The 25788-nt window shown below is 36.5% G+C and overlaps 1 protein-coding gene across 1 annotated transcript; it reads left to right on the top strand.

Annotated features, from left to right (window-relative positions):
• The first annotated feature begins 2195 nt into the window (after positions 1-2195).
• On the top strand, positions 2196-16096 carry LOC131160085 (peroxidase 17-like). The gene is made up of 4 exons (XM_058115413.1): positions 2196-2411; positions 2968-3159; positions 4046-4638; positions 15991-16096. The coding sequence occupies exons 1-4, from the start codon at positions 2196-2198 to the stop codon at positions 16094-16096; spliced, it is 1107 nt and encodes a 368-aa protein (XP_057971396.1).
• The last annotated feature ends 9692 nt before the right edge of the window (positions 16097-25788 follow it).

Raw genomic sequence — 25788 nt, 5'->3', positions numbered from 1 at the left:
ATTGCCTATTCTCTCTCTAAATGTATGTCTTAATGTGTGTGTCTATCCCTCGGATAGCCTCTCAATGTGTGTCCTATATCCCTTAGAAGGCCTCTATTTATTGGCTTGGGACCTCGTTCAACATTTAAAAACCAAATCAATCGATTTAGGAAGCAGATTAATCCCTTCTTATTAACGATTTCCTAATTGTTTGTCCTTCCATGTGTGTCCTTTTCTTCTTGTAGAAAACTTCCATTATAGGCTTAGGAGAATTAGAAACTTGATCTCTATTGTCAATTTCCTTCCATGCATGTGTGTTTCAAATGGATCAGTCAAATTATAAATCATTCAATCTTTGTTGCAAATCAATCAATTAGAAAAATAAAGCATTCGGTCTTTATGGCAGATCAATTAATTTAAGAAAGAAATCACCCCATCTTTATTGTTGACTTTCCCTAATCCTTACTTTGTGCATGTGTGCAAGTGTCAGCAAGGACATTGGAGGATCCGAATATCCCTTTTTTTTTCTATGTATACTTAATTTTATTTTATTTTTTGTATTTTTCTGCTATATTCAGAATTTTTCCTTTCTTTTTCTTGTATTTTTTTTTTTTTTGTATTTTCTTCATGAAATAAAATGTCTAATTTGTTATATTTAGCCCCTAGACAAAATGGGGGGGGGGGGGGGGGTAAACAATACTACAATAGTAATGGATAGCAAATAAGCAATATTAATTATTTAGCTATGATTCCAATGGCTCATTTGGTTCAACGGAATAACTATTCATTCAAATAAGATGGAATATATAGTTTAAATTTTGGAAATGAAGGGAATAGTTACTCCTTATATATCCCTAATTATTTTATTAAACATGTAATGAAAGAGAATAGACATCCCCATGATAAAATTAGGAGATAGTTATTCCTTGTCGATTCCATATTACGAACTCATAAAATGTTTTACATTTTTATTTGCTTATAGTAACAATATAATTTCTTGTATAACTAATTATAACTAACCTGTTAAAACTAATATATTCCTAAATACAAGCATTCCACAAACCAAACATAACCTAAATGTCTAACATAACCTTAATCTTCTCACATGTTGCATTTGATTTGGTTAGAGACCATGTAGTATAAGACCAAATATTTTCTTATTTAATTCACACCTTGGCCAATGTATAGGTGAGCCTAGTGAAATGTCGGCCTACCGTGGTAAGTGATTTTTTATGAAGCAACAAATATTGAAATTAACCCATTGACCATATTATTCATCCACACCAACACTATAAATTCTAATCACACTATTCAAAGATAATTACCGGAGTCTCTCTTGAAAAGTACCTTTCACCTACGACACACTAGGAGTAAAAAAGGTTTCAGTGATTAACGATAGATTTCAATAAGTGAGAAACTTGCTCTTGGGATTGGGAAGAAAAATTAGCAGCTAGAAAGCAACTTAAAATATAAACATTTCTATGCACAACTACTAAATCTGCTATAACCACTAATTAAATTAACACTTAAAACCTCAATTTTTTTGTTAAATAATTATATTAACTATGAGTTATTTTCTTTAATTTTTAACAATGAATTTCATTGTAATTTGTTTTGGGAAGAAAAATTGATGATGAATTTTTTTGTACATAATTTTTATTTTGAAGGGAAATTAACTGTGAACTTTTTTCTTTTGTCTTGGAAATAAAAAAATAAAAAAATTAACGATGGTAGATTCAATCTACTTAATAATTTTTTTCATAAGATGTCTATATGCATTAACTTGCTCGTAATGCTCTCAACTTTTTATGAAAAAGTAATCTCGTGCTTGACAATTTTAAAAAATTTAACGACAACCCCATAAGAAATATAAGAAGCAACCTAATAAAAAAAAAAAGGAAATCGTAATCGTAATCATATAACTAGATCCTCAGACCTACTTTTGTGTCTGTCGTAAATTTTATAAATTCTATTTTTATCATGTGCACAATACCAATTGTTTTTTAAAAAGAAAAATATCTTAAATCTCTCCTATTATGTACAGCCAATTGGCTTGCAAAGCCTCGTCTCCTATAGGCCTAACAACTAGTTGCCGCGTGCCGCCCCTGTACCCAAAATCAGCGCCTATAAAATTATCCCATCAGTCACACATCCATACCTCAAAAAAAGGAAAATCTTAGAAGCAGAAGCTCTGAGTATTCGCCGACGTGCCAAAGATGTCCATCTTCTTCTTCTTCGTCCTCCTCCTCCTCCTCCTCTGTCTTCTGAACAGAGCCATGGCCACCGAAAATGGGCTCTCGCCGTTCTACTATTGGAAAACTTGCCCGCAAGTAGAAGCCATAGTCCGACGCGAGCTACGGAACGCCATGCTCACCGATCCAAGAAGCCCCGCCTCTCTCATGCGCCTACAGTTCCATGATTGCTTTGTTGACGTAACTTTCACAGCCTTAAACTCTAGTTTCCAGTACTTCCCACCTGATTCAATTTTCTGAGTCTGTTTGATCTGCAGACAAAACTAGGAGGAGAGGAAAACACGACATAAATTATTTTTTATTCGTTTGGGTATGAGAAAAGTGAGAAATAAAATAAAATTATATTAAATTAATGAATTAATTTTCCTAAATTTGAAGTTTTAATTTTAGTAATGAAAGAAAACATAGTGGAACATGAGTTTGTGTTTTTTTTTTTTTTTTTTTCTTTCCTCTTTATATATAAGTCTGAGATTGAAGTTGTGTGGATTTGATTAAAATTCCAAAAAAAAAAAATCAAGATCTCTCCCTTTTGGGCAAGGTGAATGTTTTATAATTTTTATTAGATTTTTTTCATTTTTGTTTTCATTTTCTTTGTTTTTCTTTTCGATTTTTACGTATTACATGTGATCATTCTCTGCCTCTGATTTTTAATTTTCTGAATGTTTTGTTTTATCTTTTGTAGTGGGTTGGATTGTCTTGTTTGAGTTTTACATATAACACGTAATTTGATGTGCAGGGTTGTGATGGTTCTGTGTTATTAGATCCAACGCCAACCACGCCAGGGGAGAAAGGGTCTCTTCCCAATGTAGACTCCTTGAGATCTTTTGAGTTTGTTGATATAATCAAGGACGCTGTGGAGAAGGAATGCCCAGGAGTGGTTTCTTGTGCAGATATCATAATCATTGTCGCTAGAGAGGCTACTCACCTTGTAAACATATGATCCTAATTACCTCTATATATATATATATATATATATATATATATTTACAACTGCATTAACCTTATCTTGAATGAGATTTTAAATTTAGATTTGTATGGATTTGGATAAAATATAATATAAAATTATATTAAATTTTGTTCAAATTCATTCAAATCCGAATCTAAAACTCGAAACTCATACTTCCAATGGCAACATGGTGTAAAGGAATATGAGGAGTTCTTACTAGAAGAATGGGTCTATGCTTGTCTTAAAACACTCTTCTAGTACCTTGCCCAAAGAAAGGAAAAAAAAAAGTTTCCATGTGCTTTGTCAACATTATTTTTTTCAACTAGTAGATGGGTCAAATGTTTGGGGTGGGCCAGCGGGGACCGTGGATAGTGAGAGTTCTCTATGAGTCAGCATAATCCGTGAATGGTAATGAAGATGTGTCCCGGGAGTCGGATTGATCGAACGTCCAACTGATGTACAGAAGTCGTGTCCCCATCCGAACTTTACCCTGATTAGCGATACCTGAGGGCAGAGGACGCTGATCCATAGGTTTGGTGTTGCACCAGAAGGGGTCCGAAGGGCTCGTTAGTGATTAGAGTTCCTATATAATAATAAAAAAAATGTTTGGGGTGGGCAAGCAAAATTGAAAAGTCAAACCAAACCAAGTCCTATTTAACAATTTTTTCATTTGGGTTTTGGCTCTAAATTATAACTTTTTCCATTTATCAGTTCGGCTTCGATTCGACCAATTTGATAGCTGTAATTAATCGAACCAAAACGATATACTATAAAGATTCATAAAAAGGAAAAAAAAAAAAAAACATATATGAGCAATGAGTTTTAGCTACCCCGAGTACTGATGGGCATTTTTCTTTGTTGCGAGCAGACTGGAGGACCTTTCTGGCCTCTGCTGCTAGGAAGAAAAGATAGCCTTACAGCCAGCGAACAACATGCGGACGACATCATCCCAAGCCCAAACAGCTCAAATGGAACTTCGCTCATTGATCTCTTCAAAAGATTCGGCCTCACTGTCCTAGACCTCGTAGCTCTTACGGGGTCGCACACCATCGGTTTCGCACGCTGCACCAACGTTGTGGAGCGCCTCTACGACTTCCGCGGCACCGGGCAAGCCGACCCCAGCATTGAGCCACATTTCAAGTGCTATCTGGAGACTATTTGCCCCGCCGGCGGCAATGAGAGTGTGATCGTACCCCTTGATGCCACACCATATTCATTTGACAACAGATTTTTCCAGGACTTAGTTAATGGGGAAGGGGTGTTGAATTCTGACGAAATTCTCTTCACAAACAATATAACCAAACCATATGTTTTGTGGTTCTCCTTCGATCAATATGCGTTTTTTAGGGCCTTCGCGATCGGGATGATAAAGATGGGAAACTTCCATCTGTCCGGCCAGCAAGGTGAGATTAGGAAGAATTGCAGGGTGGTTAATCCCAAGCGTGACGAAGGGAAGAAAAAGTAGCGAGTGTGTTATGGTGTTTAATGAACTAGTGATCTTGACGAAAAATGTTCTGTATGATCGAAGCCATTATTAGTGGCATAGAACAACACTACTGTAGTACTGTTCTACATGGATGCTATTCTCTCTCTCTCTCTCTCTCTCTCTCTCTCTCTCTCTCTCTCTCTCTCTCTCTATATATATATATATATATATATATATATATATATTGAAAGTACTAATTAACAAGTGAAAAAAAAAATTACTTTTATAATTAATTTATCATGATAAAAATATAATTAATATAATTCTACAACTAATTTCTAAATTTTCAAATACTCAATTGTATAAAATAGTAAATATTTTAAGAACCCACATAAACAAAATAATTAATGTTTCCTAACCTCTCAATGAATTTATAACTTAATTTGTCAATAGCTAAAAAATTGAATTGATACTTTTGTAACTGCTAATGATAATTGAATTAATAATTTCTGTAAATAATTAAATGGGATAATTAGTATTTTGGTCCAAAAAAAATTGATTAGATCTAAAACCCCCTTATAATTTTGTATTTTATTTTTTAACTTTATTAGTATTTGAAGTTATATTTTTTGAATTGCTATTAGTAATTCAATTACTAATTTTATTGCCAATAGTATTATGTTTATATAATAATAAATAAAAAATCTCACTCCCATATGAATCCTATTTTTAAAATATCATTTCATGAAAGTACTTTTAATACAAGCAGCCAAACAAACCTTTAAGATCAAGCTACAAAGGTACATCAAGAGACACTCGCGTGATATGATCACAAGTAACATTCAATGTCATTCGAGTGCCAAATGAAAATTTTCATTTTTGGATATGGCTGGTTAGAGAAAGATAGAAAGGGTTACATGCTCAAAGTACGACCATGCCCCACTGATAAAAATATTATTGCATAAACAATGTGAATGTACGTAAGTTTACATGGCATGATATTACTCAAGAAGGCACAATGTCCTCGTGACATCTAAAGGCTCATTTATGTGTGAAACAATTGTCATTTTTTATATTTAATTTCTCAAAAAATTATATAAAAATAAATATTTTTCAATTGTACAACATTTGTATAAAATTAAAAAAAAAAAAACAAAATCTTGACACAATTCACATGAAAAAAATATTTTTACTTTTTTTTTTCAAATAATTACAAAATACCGCATAATTTTCAAATTTTCTAAAACTAGTTTTTTGCAATTGTTTCGAAACCAAAAAATAAAAAATAAAAAATTTACACAACTAACAAACCTTTTATTTTCTACCTTTCTAATATAAATATTGGAAAATGAAAAAAAATAAGTTCCATTTTTTTATTTTGTAAAAAAATCAAAAACAAAAAATAGAAAACTAGTTTCCTCAAGTAAATGTTGAAGATTAAACTTGAAGACCGGCAGCCCACCTCCATTGAAGACCGGCAGCCCACCGTTGTGGACATTGGAGATTTGCAGGCAACCTACTCCACCTACCAGCCCACCGCTATTGAAGATTTGCACCCACCATTGTTGATTATTTGATTTCTATAATTACTATAAATAGCTGAGTTGTGTGTGAGTAAATGTGAGCAATGTGGTGTGTGAGAGAGATTAGCCAGTGAGCCGTGAGAGAGATTTTATTCCTCTGTAATTTATTTTCAGATTGAAATTACTGATTTGGCAATTTATCCTCACTGAGTTTCAGCCACAACCAGTGGCTGAGTGCTCCTCTCCACCCATCAGTGGTATCAGAGCGTCCAGGTACGCCGGAATTCACCAAACAGAGGTGAACAGAGAAGAAATTCAAGTTTCTTCTCAGTTTTGAAGTTGCTCCAAATATCAAATTGAGCCTGCCATTGTGCAATTCGATTCAAGACGATTCCAACGGTGAAAACCACCTCTCAAACGGACACTGGGAGAGTCTACACGCGCTCCCACGCGCCTCCCACGAAGACAGCGCTCTACCCACGCGCTGCACGCGCCGACGAAGACTCCGGCAGACGGCGACACGCGCCTCACGCTCCTGCACGCGTCTTCTTCGCCCGATTGGTGAGATCCGACCCGGACAGCGACCCGCAACCCGGCCCAGCGACCAGCAACCCGGATCCGTACCCGCGCCTTGACCCGCATCCGACCCGCTCCCAGCAGCGACACGCGGCACGCGCAGAGGACGCCACGTGGGGTAACGGAACAGTTAACGCCGTTAAGCGGCCGTTAAGTTGAACCGGTTAGTTTAAAAATTCACCAGAATTTCCTATAGCCGGTTCGGTGATTTTTAGACCGGTTCTTTGCAAACCAAAACCGGTTCCTAAGGTTTTTCAATCTTCTGAATTTATTGGTGGCATTAGATTTACCGAAATCAGCCCCCATTTCTCTATTTTTTATATATTAAATTCGATGGCTAACGGTACTATCCAATCGGTCATTCCAAAATTGACCCGAGAGAATTATGACAACTGGTCGATTCAAATGAGAGCCCTTCTAGGTTCTCAGGATGTCATGGATATCGTTGAAGATGGGTACAGAGAAAGCCCATCAAAAGAAGCCGAAGCAGCTATGCCCGAAGCTCAAAGAACGACCTTGCGAGCCGATCGAAAGAAAGATTGCAAGGCAAAATCCATAATCTACCAAGGCCTTGATGAGGCCACATTCGAAATCATTGCCTCCGCGAAGACATCTAAAGAAGTCTGGGACTCTCTCCATCGAACACACAAAGGTGCAGATAAAGTAAAAAAGACTTCAGACATTGCGAGGTGAGTTCGAATCTCTTAAAATGAAGTCTACTGAATCCATTTCAGACTACTATACACGAGTAATGGTAGTATCAAATCAATTAAGAAGAAATGGAGAAATTCTCAATGACGAGAGAATTTGTGAAAAAATTTTGCGATCTTTAGATCCAAAATATGATTATATAGCTGTGACCCTAGAAGAAACAAAAGACTTGGAAACAATGTCTGTAGAAGAACTTGTGGGCTCACTCCAAGCCCATGAGCAAAAAGTCAATAGAAGAAGTGATGATAAAGCACTGGAGCAAGCTCTCCAAACGAAGTTGTCCCTCACTACAGATAGATACGACAAAGGGGGGGACGTCACAGCAAGGAAGAGGACGAGACCGAGGATCTCGTGGAAGAAATTCTGGAAATTTTAATTCCAGAGAAGGTGGCAGAGACAGAAGAGGTCCCACTAGAGGAGGACGAAATCAACAGAACTATATCCCACGAGGCAGAGGACAAGGAAGAAGGGGAGGATACAAAAATCGTTCGAATGAAGATAAAAGAAACATTCAATGCTATAATTGTCACAAGTATGGACACTATAGCAATGAGTGTTGGGGACGACAACAAGAAAAGGTTAGCGAGGAGGCCAACCTTGCCGAAACAGATCATGCAAATGGAGAGTCATTGATGCTGATGGCACACAATGCAACTCCTCAGGACCAGAGTGTTTGGTACCTTGATTCTGGAGCCAGCAATCATATGACTGGCAGAAAGAACCTATTTTTTGAACTTGATGAGAAAGTTCAAGGGGAGATCTCTTTCGGAGATGATTCAAAAATCTCAGTCCAAGGGAGAGGAGATGTTTTGATCAAACAAAAGTCCGGAGATCATGCTTACATCTCCAACGTCTACTATGTGCCAGCCATGAAGACTAATATACTTAGTCTCGGACAGCTCGTGGAGAGAGGCTATCGAATTAGCCTTAGTGATAAGCAGATGGTAATAATAGATGCTCGAGGAAAGCTTGTTACTCGAGTTCAAATGGCAAAGAATCGAATGTTTCCGCTCGCCATCCAACATGATACGCCAAGGTGTTTGAGCGCTATCATCAAAGACAAAGACTGGCTATGGCATCTAAGGTATGGGCATCTAAACTTTGAAAGTTTGAAGCAATTAGGAAGCAAGAAGATGGTGAAGGGCTTACCCAATATCCATCATCCAAATGTGATATGTGAAAGCTGTATTTTGAGCAAACAACACAGAAACAGCTTTGGAAAGCAAACCGACTGGAGATCAACCATGCCGCTCCAGCTAATACACACAGATGTGTGTGGTCCATTAAGACCATTTTCGAATGGACAGAATCGATACTTCCTCACCTTCATCGACGACTACAGTAGGAAGACCTGGGTCTACTTCTTGAAAAGGAAGTCAGAGGTATTCGATAAGTTCAAAGAGTTCAAAACTCTTGTGGAGAAACAGAGTGGCTTCCGTATCAAGTCACTCCGGTCAGATCAAGGAGGAGAGTACAAAGACGAAGCTTTCCTGGAATTCCTTAGACAACAAGGAATTCAGAAACAGTTCACACCATCATACACTCCCCAGTTGAATGGTGTAGCTGAAAGGAAGAACCGCACAATTCTTAACATGGCTAGAAGCATGTTAAAGGATAAAAATGTGCCCAAGAGTTTTTGGGCAGAAGCAGTGTTATGTGCAGTCTATCTGCTAAATAGGTGTCCAACGAAGAGTCTTGATACAAAGACACCATATGAAGCCTGGAGTACTCACAAGCCCAGTGTGAGTCATCTTAGGGTGTTTGGCTCCATAGCCTACGCCAAGATCCCAGAAGCAAGAAGGACAAAGCTGGATGATAAAGGAGAGAAGTGTATCCTTGTAGGATATGGCGATAGCACCATGGGATATCGACTCTACAATCCCATCAACAAGAAAGTCTTTCACAGTCGGGATGTCATCTTTGAAGAAAATGAATCCTGGAAATGGGACCAGGTTGAATGTTCCAAAGATGCGGAATTGACACTTGAAGGAGAAGAACCTACACAGACAAGAGAAGTGGCTATCGAGCCACAAATTCCTGAGTTGCAGACACCTCCACATGGTTCACCACAGACAAATGAAGCTCCATCATCAATTGAGCGTGAAATCTCAGACATGAGACCTAGAGGAGCTCGAAATCTAGCCGATCTGTATGAAAATACAGAACCAATGGAAGAATATATTGCTCTAAACTGCCTGTTGCTAACTAGCGACCCAATTAGCTTTGAGAAAGCTAACGAAGAAAACAAATGGAGAAAAATGATGGATGAGAAGATACAATCCATCAAGAAGAACAAGACTTGGGAGTTGACAATCTCCCGAAGAGCCACAAAACTATTGGTGTAAAATGGGTCTACAAGACCAAGAAGAACACTCAAAGAGAAGTCCAGAGATACAAAGCAAAACATGTCGCCAAGGGTTACAGGAAGAAAGAAATGAAATTGATATCTTGCAGAACGTATGATCAGATTGCTGACATTTTCACAAAACCACTCAGACATGATATTTTTGCAAGACTGAAGACAATGCTCGGAATGACAAAATTAGGAGAGTCAAGTTTAAGGGGGGATGTTGAAGATTAAACTTGAAGACCGGCAGCCCACCTCCATTGAAGACCGGCAGCCCACCGTTGTGGACATTGGAGATTTGCAGGCAACCTACTCCACCTACCAGCCCACCGCTATTGAAGATTTGCACCCACCATTGTTGATTATTTGATTTCTATAATTACTATAAATAGCTGAGTTGTGTGTGAGTAAATGTGAGCAATGTGGTGTGTGAGAGAGATTAGCCAGTGAGCCGTGAGAGAGATTTTATTCCTCTGTAATTTATTTTCAGATTGAAATTACTGATTTGGCAATTTATCCTCACTGAGTTTCAGCCACAACCAGTGGCTGAGTGCTCCTCTCCACCCATCAGTAAATGAACTCAAAAAGTTTTTTTTTTTTCACAATTTGCTCTATACTAGAATTTTTTTTCTTTTCCTAGCTAGCTATCTACAAATAAATCTTACAAAAACCCCAATCCATAAGTATTTCAAAACTCCAACATATACATGTCTCCTCTTTGAAAGCTGGGAGATGAACCACTAGTCATAGTCCATTCGAAAATGAAATAAAACTTGAAATTGTTGAGTTATGATTCATGTTTGGAAGAGCTATCCATTTAAAGTCTGTTATACAAGGAAGGTTTTACATAGAAGGTGAAGGGGCGTGCAAGAGTTATTCACTTAAAGTTGTTACAAGTGGAAAATTTTGTGTAGAGTGTGAGCAAGCATGTAGGGTTCTTGAGTCCTCCATGCGTAAAATCTCCCCATCTACTTAAAGAACCCCAAGCAGGGTGCATTGAGGGTGCGCGGAGGGTTCGCGCCTTTGTATTTTAATATAGTGTGTTTAAGTGAGGGCATAGTGCAATTATGTTGTCATACGAAGACATTTTTGAATTCTTACATGGGAGCTACCTATGTATATATAGCCAAGGGTTAAAAACCTAATGCAGTTCTCTTTGACGATATAGTGAAAATTGCACAGGTGCTACAAAAAAAAAAAAAAAAAGACTTTTATTGACGATTTAAAATCGTCACTAATAATAGAAAACCATCGCTATTAATTATTAGTGATGGTTTAGTGATGCTTATGGTAATAATAGAGTATTAGTGACAGAGGCAGATCGTCACTAATAGTATAATACCGTCACTATAACTGACACTATTTGTAGTAACTTGAATCCAAAAAATAAAATAAAAATAAATAATGAAGGAAGAAAAATTTGAAGGGGCAACACAGCAGGGACTTGTCGACAAGTGCCCTGTGCTTGTCGACGAGGAGATCCCGAGAGTCAGGAAATTTCGGATTTAAAAGGCTCGTTAACGAACTCATTGTTCTCTTTGATGAATCCTCTATTCTCGTCGACGAGTACATGTGGATCAGCAGCCTATAAAAAGGCTTTAAGTCATTTTCTCCGCAAAAAATCACTCTCCTCACTCTCTCTCTCTCTTTCTCGCTCTCTCTCTCTAGGGTTTCGGCCCCTCTTCCTTATCTCTTCGATTTTGGCCTAGTTTCAGTCCGATTCGACGATCAGAATTCACTACGAGGTTCTAAGGGCGATTCTCTCCAAGTTAATCGAAGCAGAATCATGATTTGGGGTTCCTAGGCTCCACTCCAAAACTAGGGTAAGGGAATTGTTTTTAAGATTTATTAGTTATTGGGTTTGTGTGGACTTGGAAATGTTAGAATGTTAGGCATTCTAAGGTTGAACTGATTAAGTTAGGATTTGTGGAATACAGGATTTTGTGCGACCATCACAAGTGCTAATTTAGGATCCCAGTGAGATTTCCCTTAGGAAATCAAGGAAGGGGAATAAATTATACCAGCTTTTATTAAGTTTGAACCGGTTAATTTCAAGTATATGAGCCATATACATATATATATATATATATATATATATATAGTATGATTTTCTAAATGGTTTAGGCATTTGAAAATAATGGTTTTTTATTATAACAGTATGTTGACACTCAAAACATGTGGCATTAGAATAACTCTTCATAATAATAATAAACTGGTTGTGATTGCTATGGTACATTTAACTCATATGCCATGATATTGTATTGTTGTTCATGTAAATTGCGAAATAGTGTTGGCAATGATATGAGGAGGTCGTTATATCGTACTTGATATAAATTGTCAAATAACGTTGGTAGTGATATAAGGAGGTCATTATATGGTCATTTATATAAAGGGGGTAAAGCATTGGTAGTGGGATGAGGTGTTTGTTTTACCGATTTACTATGAACAGGGGATGTTGGTTGGGAAGTACTCAAGAGGTATCCTATGGGGATGTGAATAAAGTGTATTGTATTATGTGTGGATGTACTGTGGTGTATGTGTGTGTAGATTTTGTGGCATGATTAATGTGAATGTGTGTGAATTCACGTATGTGAACTTAATTGCATAAATGATTAGGGTAAAGTAAAACTCTCTACCCGAAGGCTTACTGAGTAAGGTGAGTGCCCTGATAAGTATCAATTGTAGCCTTTCCCAATTAAAAGGGGGGGGAAGTTATAAATGGTATTAGAGGAAAGAGGTGTTACATGTGTAGCCGTGTAATCTCCCCAATCCTAGGGAACTTTTGCTTATAAATGTTTATGCATGTATGAATGTAGTCTGCATGTATCTCCTCGGTTGGTGTTGATTAACTAACGACTATATTTTATATTTATTAAAACTCATCTCCCATACACTATTATAATTTACTCCTTCCTTATTGAGTAGTATCTAACCCCAGTGAATTATTAATTTTTCAGGTTCTTCAGGTGATCAAGCTTAGAAAGCTCCAGGGGCTAGGTTTAGTTTTTGGTAATTATGAGTGGTCAAAAGATATGAAGTATTTAAAAGTTATGTTTAAAGTTCTGGTTATGTAATATAAAATGAATGGATACACTTTTGGGATATATAGTATAGAACTCTGGTATTTTATTTGAGATAGTTTAATTATTTTCTATTGTATTAATGGTATTTGTGGTATCAAAGATAGGTGAATGGAACACATAAACACTCCGGGGCCCACCTGGCGGGTTCGGGGTGTAACACTATTTCTGGACTAAAAATCGTGACAAAAACATAATATTAGTGATAGTTTGGAAACCGTAACTATTTTCTAACTTTTAGTAATGGTTTTAGAAATCATCACTATTGTCTAACTTATAGTGACAGTTCTGGAACTGTCACTATTGGCCCACAATTAGTGATGGTTCTAGGGTCATCAATACTCGTGAAATTTTAGTGACGACTTAAGAACCGTCACTAAAAGTGTAAAGACCTAGAAAAATTATAATGATTAAATAATTAGGAAGATAATAGATGAAATAGATAAATAAAGAATAAAAGAAAATGGAGAATTTTGAAAGGAGAACAGCTGAACACGTCGACGAATTACTTGTCTTCGTCGATGAATGTTCTTTTAGCGATCATTAACGAAGTTCAGTTCCTCGTCGACGAAGAGATCCTCAGTGAGTGAATTTTAGATTTTAAGTTTCATTGACGAACGCATCCTCTCATCAACGAAGTCCCTTCTGTGGTTCGTCGACGAAGCCATATGGTAGAGCATGCATAAGAAGGGATGAGGAAGCTTCTCTGCGAAGGAAACAATTTTCCTTTCTTCTTTCTTTCTCTAAAACGCCTCTCTGCCTTCTTTCTAAGAATTCAACCCGAATTCAGTCAAAATCGACAAACGGAGACTACTATGGTGTTCTAGAGAAGATTCTTTACATATCTAGCGGAGCAGATTTTTAAATTGGGCTTTTCGAGAAATGCTCCAAAGTTGAGGTAAGGGTTAAGATTCTTAGTTTTTGGGGTTTTAAATATTTATATGAGGTTTATAAGTTGAGGAAATGCAGAAATAGTAGGTTATTTGGGATTCATCTGATTAAAATAGGTTTTTTGATTCAGGGTTCGGGTGAGCGGCACAAGCATCATTTGGGGTTCCTGTTGGCGTAGTTCAAGAAAGCAGGTAAGGGGGAATAAATATTAAACCAAGTTTTATGAATTAAATGGATAAATGGATTATGTTATGTATATATGTATATGTTTCAGTATGAGTTTAAAATGTCAACCGTTTAAATTATAATTTCTGAGCCTAGGGTTATTTTATTAGATATGTATTTGTGAAAATGGATTGATTAAAGTAAAAGATTTTTTAGGATAATTGTGTGGGAAATTAAAGGTATACTTTCAGTAAATGAATGATAAATGAGGGTTGGCTTATTTTATAGAAAATGTTTAAAATATATTGTAAAATTGTGTGGCATGAGTAAAATGGAAATTCTGTGTTGAATTATGTGTTATATGTATGAAATACAGGTTATACAAGGAATGCAGTAAGAATGAAAATATGTTATGAATTATATTACATGTGATTGTTAATTCAACCATGGATAAATGATGAACAGTTGAAAGGAGTTGTAGCAGCAGAATAGCGTATATCTATATGGACTAATTGACGAACAGCTGAAAGGAGCTATAGTAGCACAATAGTGCATATCCATGTGGACTAACTGATGTACCGTTGAAAGGAGCTGTAGTAATGAATGCAGAAAATGAAATGGAAAGAATGAAATGAAAGGTGAATGAAATGTGAAATGTAAACAATATAAAATGAGAAAGAGTCACCTAAAGTGAAATGCTACAAAATGTCAAAGCTGAGAACATGAACAGATGAGAAATACAGAGTAAATGACAGACAGAGTAATGTATTATTATAGTATCAGTATTCATGCTAATATGATATGTATTTATATGGGCGGGGCAGACTCATCGTCCGAGGGCTTGTTGAGAAAAACGAGTGTCCGAGTCGGTATTAGATGTAGTGGTAGGCTACATAACGTATTAGGGCAAAGGGAAATTACTTGTATGGGCGGATAAATTTCATTATTCTCAGGACCCTTTGCTAGTAAACCATTGTATGAACTGTGTGAGTACGAGATTACTTTTTCACCTGAGGGCTTACTGAGTAAGGTAAGTATTCTGATATTCTTCAGTTATGACCATTGGTTGCCTAAAGTATCAGAACAGAAGGGTGCTACTTGTATAGACAAGTAATCAGCCCAATCCTTAGGTATTCTCGTGGGTGAAATACCTTACATGTGTTTGATCAGGTTCAGGAAAGGATTTTAGAAATTATGATAATGATTTGCAGATGATGAATACATATACATATGTTATTTACAAACCTTATGTTAGTCACACACTGATTTAATATATTTTTCTTCCCTTACTGAGACTTGTCTCACCCGAATACAAATTTATCTTTTTTAGGACCTCCATGTGATCGAGCTTAAAGAGCTCGGGGTTGTTATAGCAATTTTAGAAATAGAAAGAAAAAGGGTATAAACTTTGATAATACTTTTGGGATGTATAAGTTTTATGTTTTATGTTTTAAGTCTTCTGAGTTGTGAATACTGGAAGTTGTAGATTATGTTTTTGGAGATATGTATATATATATATATATAGATATAGGTTGATGAATGGGTTATTTTAGAATGTCGATAGATGTAGAAAAATTTGGTATTAGATTAGTGGAGGATTGTAGTTATGTTTTCCACTACGTAATTGTTAATGGAATAATAGGTACAGGAAAATGGATTATATGGCACCCAAGTCCCACCTGGTGGGTTCGGGGCGCCACAGAGCATGATTTAAACAGGTCCTGTTTGTAGGTTTGGGGTGTTACAATTTGGTATCAAAGCAATAGGTTTTGGGTTTTGCAAACTTAAGGATGATTTATACCAGAGTGTAGGAATTAGTTAGGATGAAGATACTAGATGGATAGGTTAGGTGTTTAGAAGTATAGGTTTTTGTTTTATAGTTTAGAGGCGGAAATACATCGAAGATTTCGTGTGATTTTTCTGAAGCAGTTAACGACCTCAGAAAAGCCCTGGTAAACCTTAGATGACTTCGTTTCTAAACTATGAGACTAGTCCTTATTTGGAGAATTTGGATGTATATTGCATTTTAATTTAATGATTGTGTTGTTAGAGTTATGATATGGGATTCTTAACTCTTTCCTATCCTATTTTCAGGATGGATCCTAGGGATGAGGATGTAAAGGCTGAAGGAAGAGATGATGTGGAAACTTCCAGTGAGGAGGACTTGGACATCTCCATGATGCTGATGGGTATAGCCTGACAGGTCAGGGAAGAAATGAGGAAGAATCTGAGAGAGCAGAAGTGTCCACCTGCAGTTCAGGGCTACAACATCAAGGAGTTCATGAGAATGAACCATCTAGCCTTCATAGGAGGACCTGATCCAGTGGCTGCAAAAAATTGGGTACAGGAGATAGAGGAGATTATGGTTGTACTCGACTGCACGGATGAGCAGAAGGTCTGTTATGCCACATTTAAGATGACCTAAGATGCAAAACGTTGGTGGCTTTCTGTGAAGCTACTAAAGGAGCAGAGACTGGTAAAGATAACACTAACATAAAAGTGATTTAAAGAACTGTTCTTTGATAGGTATTTTCCCTCATCTATCAGAGAGGAAAAGATTGAAGAGTTTACTAACCTGGCCTAGGGGAATATGACCATCAGGGAATATATAATGGAATTTATGGAGTTATCTCGCTTCGCATCATTCTTGATCCTGAATGAGGTAAGAAAGGCCCGAAATTTTGAAAAAGGCCTGAGACGCATAATTTATGAACTGGTGGTGGGATTCTAGGTCCATAATTTCTCAAACTTGGTTGATAAGGTTTCGGTGCTACAAAAGAGCATCCAGGGTAGTATAAAGCCTACAGAGCATAAGATGAGGCCTACACCATCCAGTATTCAAGCTGAGGTCAGTTAGGGATCGGGAAAAAAAAGGAAAGACGCTATGGGCTCGAGACAAGAGAGAGGAGATTGGGGTTATCCTAGTTATCAGGGTAATCAGTCTTACTCCATATGCTAGAAATGTAACAAGAGGCATAGGGGTGAATGCTGGTTTGGGACTCCTAATTGTTTCAGGTGTGATAAACTGGGGCATATCAAAAATATTTGTCAGGAACCGTTGTCTGTTATACCTGTACCGAACTAGGATCGGGGAAAACAACAGATGCCACTTGGTAGAGGTGGTCCAATACGAGTTTACTCGTTGATTTAGCCTGAGCCAGATAATTCCAGGAACATAGATATGGATTTATGTTTAAGATAATGATGATTTTACTTAGTTATGGATGATGCAAAACTTTATTCGGTGATATTACTGAATTGTATAGGATATACTTAGTGTATCGACCTACTTATTTTTGCTATAATTTTTTTCCACATAATAACATTTATAATATTTCTAATAACCTGCTAAATTGCTAATGTCATGATCAACCTAGACCCATGGCTACCAAGGATATACCTATCATGCATCTCTAATACCTAAGCAGCGGAAAACATAAAATTACATACATACCATACAATACCAACACAATACCATAGTTCTACTGAATCTGTCAAATATATACAATCATCCACAAAAGACCAAAAAGAATATATCTAAGACATGTATTCTAAGTTTGCTTCAAAGTGCCTAATTTTTAGCCAGGGATGAGTTTTTGGGCACCATTAACTCTGTCACGTCCACCTCAATGTGTAACGACCTGCTTAATTTCTTCTTCTTCTTTTTTCATAATATAATAAAACTCATATAATAAATCCAGCAGATCATAATCCACCTGGACCCATGGATACCAGGGACAAAACAGAAACACATAATGGAAGCCTAAGCAGCAGGAAACATACAATCATATTATCATAAATAAAAAACCATCCATCACAATACCAGAGTTACTACATCCACTGTATTTAAGTATATACATCTCAAAAAGAAGGACCTAGGAACATTTCCCACAAAATCTAACCGCCCCCATAAAAACTTAGCCTTCAAAGAGGGCAGATCAATAGTACTATATCAGCGGAGCTTTACTCGCTCTCCTATCAAGGGCTCCTGAAATGTTTATGAAATTTGGGGTGAGACGCCTCTCAGTAAGGGAAATAAACTAACACTAGTGTGTGACAACATGAGCATTTCTGTGATATATATATATATATATATAATCATGAACATAACTAGTAAAATAGTATATATATTTCTGGGAAAACATGTATAATCACAACATGATAGAACATATTGTATTCTTATAGCATAACTCATCTCATATACTAATAATACAAAAACATTCCTGGTATTACCCCCACATGACTGGGTTGTGTGGCCCAAAGGCGGGACCTGACAATGGTTGGTCGACCATTGCCAAGTCAAAAGTACAGTCTATAAGTCCGACGGATCTGCCAGATCTGGTCCGTACACCAGGGGCGCTCACATTTCTTAAAACCACATCGACCATCCAATCTCATACCACTCCGTACAGCGATGTTAACGCAAATATCATGATGAATCATGAACACATAGCATCGGTACCGTGCAAGTGCTAGCTTAGACCAAGCCAATCAGGTTCTGATAACATATAGCATATACTGAAACTATGATACATGTATATTTCATACCATTAACTATCAAATCAATCATATCATTTTGCATATATACGTATATCATGAAAATCATCGACCTATACGCCGGTATTTCATATTTTTACCATAGTTTGGCCCATACGCCGACAAATCATATCCATAACTCGACCCATACGCCGGCAAATCATACACATAGCTCGGCTCGTACGCCGGCAAACATATCCACAGCTCAGCCTGTACGCCGACAAATCCATAGCTCTGCCCGTACGCCGACAAATCATACAAAAATCTCGGCCCGTACATTAGTTTTTTATTATAAAAATCCATATCTTTATCACATTCCCAAAACACAGTATTTCTTTATAATTTCTACTCATGCCACATGAACTAGGTTTTTCGTATATTTAACATACCATCATTTTCAGCAATATTTTCTAAATATAAATCATATATAAATATATTTATTTTCCTGAAATCAGATGTTGTACTAACATACATATATTTTCATAAAATAACTAGCTTAGTTTATCCCCTTACCTGATTCCTGAGAAACCCCTAAAATAAACAGTCTCATACCCGCAGGGTTTCTCGTTCAACACCCTGAAAATGATATTCCCCACAACTAAACTTCAGTATTTCTACGTGTACTACACTTTCTACAATTGACCAAAAGTCAAATAATGAGTAGAAAATCTTACCCTGAATCTGGGATGAATTTCAAACTTAACCCACCGACGATCCACTCTAGCAGATATGCAGAGAACTTCCCTAAGAGTGTCATGGTGGCTTCGGATCATCGATCCGGCGAAGAATGGACCTAGAAAACTAGAGAGAAGTGAGAGGAACCGAAGGGAGAGAGAGAGAGAGAGAGAGAGAGAGAGAGAGAGAGAGAGAGAGAGAGAGAGTGAGTGAGAGTGAATTATGCGGCCAAAATAAGCTGAAAATTGCGTTTAACACTATTTATACACTGGCCTTCATCGACGAGCCACGTCACCTCGTCGATGAGGTCATGAAGACAAATAGTCTACGAACTCTCCCCTCATTGATGAAATTTAGAATCTCTCAAAACCTCTCTGGGTATTTTCTCGTAGACGAAACGTACACTCGTTGACAAGCCCAATTGTAACTTCGTCGACAAGGCCTGCTGCCTCTTTCTTTATCCCTTCCAGTTTCTATTTCCTCCCTTTCTAATATTATTTAAATATTATAATTATTCGAGTCACTACACAATGCCACAGACGTGTTAAAACTGACCTCACTCAATTTGGACACCTGAGTTTTGAAATAAACTAAGTATAAATCTAAGCCATGTATTCTAAGTTTTCTTCTAAGCATTTAATTTTCAGTTGTGGAGGAGCTTTCGGGCACCGTCATCTCTGTCACGTCTACCTTAATGCCATAGACGTGCCGAAACTAACCTTACTCAGTTTGGACCTCGTAAATCTGATTTGGACACTAGAGTTCTGAAATCACTACGTATAAATCTAAGACATGTATTCTAAGTTTACTTCTAAGCATCTAATTTTTAGCTGGGGAGAATTCTTGAGCACTGTCAGCTCTGGCACATCTACCTTAATGTCACAGACGTGTCAAAACTAACCCCACTCACTAATATCCAATTGAATATTTTGCCTAACCATTCTTGGAGCACAAAAATCATCCATATAGCCTTCAAAGAACAAATGCTCCATGAGCAGTGGTTGTAATGAATTGAAGACATTAAGAACCTCTTTGGGACCTTTGTCAAATAAAGCAGCACTAACAATTAGTTTCCCTTCTTTTCCTGCTAGGATTAAAAATCTTGTATTTTACACATCAATATGATTGAGTCCTTAGGTTTCCGAAATAGTGTAAAAAGAAGTGTCATTTATCAAAGATTGGAGTTCATCCCTATTCAAATTAACTCTCAGCAAATAAGGACTTTGTCTCTTCAAAAGCTGGTGTGGATGATAAGTTATGCCTAACCTATAGGGACGGTTTACCCATATACTCACTGATGGAGGCTTCAAAGGGACACACTTTCATATCAACTCTCAGCAATTTACTCTTAAAAATCAAGTGTTGTAAGAGTAAACACTTGACAAGGTCTAAGAAAAGTGTGCCCTTTTGAATCCCCCCTCAATGAGAACGTGGATAAACCATCCCATAGGTTAGGCATAACTTATCATCCACCAATGTTGATCTGAATACAGATGAACTCTAGTCTTTGAAAGTGTGCCCCTTTGAAGATATAGACTCAAAATTGTTAAGAGTTTATCTGGATAGGGATGAACTCCAATCTTTGACCAACGAAATTGTTAGTGCTACTTTATTTGACAAAGGCCTCAAAGAGGTTTTGAATACCTTTAATTCATTACAACTGCTGCTCATGGAACATCTATGTTTTGAAGGCTTTACTGTTGGTTTGGATTATTTTTATGCTCGAAGCATGGTTAGGCGAAATACTCAATAGGATATTCACCACAAGAAATAAGGTTATTAGTGATGGTTCAAAATTGTCACTAATAATCAAAAAACCGTCACTAATAGTATTAGTCACGGTTTGACAAGTATTAGTGACAGTTTTAACATAGTCACCATATTTGCGGCCACTAATACTTACTAGAGACGAATTATTTCAACTGTCACTAAAAGTGGAGTATTAGTGATGGTTTTGCTCCATCACTAATAGCCCACGACCATCACTATACATTATAAATATCATCAGCTCAAATTTGTCACTAAAGCGCAAGTATTAGTGACGGATTTAATAACCATCACTAATATGACTGTATTAGTGACGGTCAACAAACTTTCACTAATTGTACGTTTTTATTGACGGTTATTAAAGTCTTCATTAATAATATACTATTAGTAACGGTTATAGAACTGTTACTAATATTTGGCCTTTAGTGACATTTTTGACTCTGAAAATGTTGATTCTATAGTGACGGTTCTGGTCTTTTAGTGATGGTTTAGAGTTCGCAAACCATCACTAGTGCTTTGAAATAATTAATTAATTTTTTTGAAAAAATCTGTAAAAACCTGTAATTACATTTTAGCATATATAAAATTAAACCAGAATTACTAAAACATTCATAAATTATTAAAATTTAAAATACAAATTGTTCAAAATTAAAATACATACAAATTCAAAATAAAATATACAAATTAAATCTGTTTAGACAACAAGAAATATAGGAAAAGTCAAAAGTTGAGCGCATCTGACCCGACTCTAGTGTTTGGCATCGTCATTGTGTGCTGACAGTCACAAACCCTACAAAATAATATTTGTATAAGAAATTAGCTAATATACAATGTTATTGAACATATATGTATAAAGTATAATTAAAATGATTTGATAGTAAAATGATTGGACATTAGAACATAGTGTAAAAAAATAATACAATTGTAATTAAGTTTGATCAGTCGGAATTCACCCCACTTGGTTCAGACCTTGTATGCCCGAATTGTAATCCAAGTGCTTAAAATGAACTAAGTTTATTAAGTTTGTTTGTATTCTAACTTTACTTCTAATATGATAAAAAGCTTACAAAGAGGAGTTTTTAGGCACCATTAGCTCTAGCACGTCCAGGTCAATGTGACGGATTTGTCGGGACTAACCCCATTCAGTTTGGACCTCATATGCCCGAATTAGACACATAGGTGCTTAAAATGAATTAAGTTTACTGTGTTTGTAATCTAACTCTACTTCTAAGGGGGGAAAGAGTACCTGGGGAGGAGATTTTGGGCATCGTCAACTCCGGCACGTCCAGGTCAATGTGACCGACGTGTCGGGACTGATCTCATTCAGTTTGGACCTTGTATACCTGAATTGGACACTTGAATGCTTAAAATGAACTAAGTTTGCATCTCAGCGTATAATTTTTCAATCAAGAAGAAGTTTGTAGGCACCATTAGCTCTGACACATCCAGTTCAATGTGACACACATGTCGAGACTACTTTTTCTTAAAAATTTTATTTTGTTACCTTGGGCTATTAACTTTTGAGACTTAGCAATGATTGCCAATATAACTTAGGTGATTTAGGAATTCAAGCGTACTAAAACATTTTTTTTTTAAATGAACAGGTGAAATCGTGCTAAAACACCGAAGTAATCAATAAAATCATTTCCGAAACTTCTTCTAGCACATTTTTCTTAAATAACATTTTCAAATATGTCGATGAGCTCAATAGCTTGATAGTGGAGCATGTGTTAATAAAAAATGTGTGATTTATTAATTACTATTCCAAATGTCTACATTTTATTAATGTCTCTGCTACAAACTCTAATGAACTAAATTTGTCAGTGGACATTTCCCACAAAATAATATATATATATATATATATACATATATATATATATATATATTTCTATGAACGAATTTTCATTTATAAAATAAAAATAATTCCATATAATAAATCTTCATATTTTATTCAACATATAATGAAAGAGAATAGACATTCCCATGATGAAATTTGGGGATAGTTATTCCCATCCTTATTATGAATTCATAAAATGTTTTACATTTTTATTTGCTTATAGTAACAATATAATTTATTGTATAACTAATTATAACTGACCTACTAAAACTAATATATTCCTAAATATAGGCATTCCACAAACCAAACATAACCTAAAAGTCTAACATAATCTTAATCTTCTAAGTTGGCCACATTGACGCATGTTGCATTTGATTTGGTTAGAGACTTTGTAGAATGAGACCAAATATTTTCTTATTTAATTCACACCTTAGCCAATGAAATGTCGGCCGCTGCATGATTCTTTATGATGCAACAAATATTGAAATTAACTGTTGACCATATTATTCCACACCAACACTATAAATTCTAATCATACTATTCAAAGATACCGGAGTCTCTCATGAAAAGTACCTTTCACCTACAACACACTAGGAATGAAAAAAGATGCTCATTTGCATTAACTTGCTCGTAATGCTCTCACCCTTTTATGAAAAAGCAATCTCGTGCTTCACAATTTTAAAAAATTAACGAGAACCCCACAAGAAATATAACAAGCAAAGTAAGCAAAAAATGAAATCGGATCCTCGTACCTACTTTTGTGATAGTCGCAAATTTTATAAATTCTATTTTTACCATGTGCACAATACCAATTGTTTTTTAAAAGAAAAGATATCTTAAATCTCTCCTATTATGTACAGCCAATTGGCTTGCAACGCCTTGCCTCCACTAGGCCTAACAACTAGTCGCCGCTTGCCTCTCTCATGCACCTACAGTTCCATAATTCCTTTGTTAGCGTAACTTTCACGGCCTTAAACTCTGGTTTCCAGTCCTTCCCACCTGATTCAATTTTCTGAGTCTGTTTGATCATCAGACAATACTAGGAGGAGAGGAAAACACGACATAAATTATTTTTTATATGTTTGGGTATGAGAAAAGTGAAAAATAAAATAGAATAATATTAAATTAATGAATAAAACTTTGATCTTATATTTATTTTCCTAAATTTGAAGCTTTAATTTTAGTAATGAAAGAAAATATAGTCAACATGAGTTTGTTTGTTTGTTTTTTTTGTTTTTTCTCCGCGCGCGTATATATATATATATATATATATATATATATATATATATATATATAAAAGTCTGAGATTGAAGTTGTGTGCATTTGAATAAAATTTAATATAAAAAAATTCAAGATCTCTCCCAAAAGCAAGGTAAATGTTTTATTATTTTTATTTGATCTTTTTTTTTTTTTTTTTTTTTCTTTTATTAAAAAAATATACCCTTTCCATATTAAAAAATATACACTTTCCTTTTCTTCAATTATCTCGTGTATACATATACTTTTATATCCTTGTAATATGTGAGAAAATTTATTTTTCTTCAAATTTTAACATGGTATCAGAGTTTAGGTTTCTTAACCCATTTTTCCCTTTGCGGCCGCCGTTGTTTTTTTTTTTTTTCTGGTTATCTTTCAGGCCACCTCTCTTTTAGCTCTTCTTCTCCGGCGGTTCGTTCAGCGCTCCGACGAAATCTCGGCTCTCAGCAGCATCCCTCAGTTCGCCCGGCCGTCTCTCCTCCTTTTCGGCGTCGCCTCAGTCCCGATTTGTTTCTCCGGCCTCCCTGCCAATGCTCGTAGCGTCTCGTTTTTTTCCAACGGCGCTTTTTTTTTGGCGTCGTCTCACTCTCACTCGACTCTCCTCTGTCGTCAACAGCCACGCTGACAAAATCCCTCAGCCCCTACCGCTTGCGCTCATCTTCTCCTCTATCACGCCGCTGCACTCTCTATACTCATGAGTTCGCTGCTGCATCTCTGTTTTCCAGCGTCACTCTCAGCTCTCTAATTTCACGTCTCCGGCACTCGCTGTTCTTAATTGCTGCGCCGGCCCCACTATCGTTGTTATTCCTCTGCACTGTGACTCTGCGAGTTACCGACACCAGTCACGCCACGCTGCGTCTCTGTCTCTCATTCCTCTCCCTCAGCTCCAACTCTCGAATCCTTTGCCGCCGCCATCGTCCACTCAAGAACTTCAATAGCAGCAGTACCCTCGTCAATTTTTTAACCATCTCTCGGGTCTCTCATCTTCTCCGGCGTCGTCCCCGTTATCTCCATCTTTTCCGGCGAGAGCAACAACGGCAGCCCTCTTGGGTTCTTTTTTAATTTTAGTAGAAGCAGCAGTCTCTCATATCTTCTCTGCAATAACCTCCTCATCAAAGGCTATCTCCCCAAGCTTGTCACCAGCGGCCAGACACTGCCGCATCCACTATCTCTCACCATCATCTCCGGCATTATCTTAGTCGGCCCTATTAGTCACCAGATCGACGGTCTGAGGCCATTACGACGCTCTTGGTAGAGTTCTCTTTAAGTCTGTTGGATCAAATCATCGATGGGATCGAGTTGAATTTCTTTCCAAAATCAGGGCAAAAGCTTTTTAGTCAATTTTTGACCTTCCGATAGTTGTAGGAAATGATGTAGGTAAATAAATATTGATATTTTGTTCTGACGAATGTTGTTTTCAGGGTGTTAAGTGGAGAACCCTGCGAGTGTAGGACCCGTCTTAGTAGGGGGATTTTAGTAGAAATCAGGTAAGGGAAATATTCTATGTTAGGTAGTTTTAAAATGATTTCCAGTATGAAATGTATATTTTTATCAGGTTATTATTCACAATAGGATTTTATACAGTTTATTAATTATGAATATTATGTATTAAATTACTATGTGGCTTGAGAATATAAATATAGTACAGAAACATGTTTTACAGTATTTTCAGGATATGTTTTACAGAATATACAGCCAGTGAATATGTTTTATAATAATTACAGAATACAATGATTATACAGTTTTTAGTACCATAATTATACAATTTTCAGTACCATGACTTACAAATTATAGTTCAGTTCAGAAATACAGTTGACACA

Source organism: Malania oleifera, chromosome 7, assembly GCF_029873635.1.
Source record: "Malania oleifera isolate guangnan ecotype guangnan chromosome 7, ASM2987363v1, whole genome shotgun sequence".
Classification (NCBI taxonomy): Eukaryota; Viridiplantae; Streptophyta; class Magnoliopsida; order Santalales; family Ximeniaceae; genus Malania; species Malania oleifera.
Note: the sequence above shows the minus strand (reverse complement) of the source record. Positions and strands in the feature narration are given on the sequence as shown.

What these genes read in the sequence shown, in the direction of transcription:
- LOC131160085 (XM_058115413.1), top strand. Translation starts at nt 2,196, where the DNA reads ATGTCCATCTTCTTCTTCTTCGTCCTCCTCCTCCTCCTCCTCTGTCTT. An exon ending in TCCATGATTGCTTTGTTGAC is followed by an intron (nt 2,412 to 2,967) that starts GTAACTTTCACA and finishes TTTGATGTGCAG; the next exon opens with GGTTGTGATGGTTCTGTGTT. An exon ending in CGTGACGAAGGGAAGAAAAA is followed by an intron (nt 4,639 to 15,990) that starts GTAGCGAGTGTG and finishes TCCTATTTTCAG; the next exon opens with GATGGATCCTAGGGATGAGG.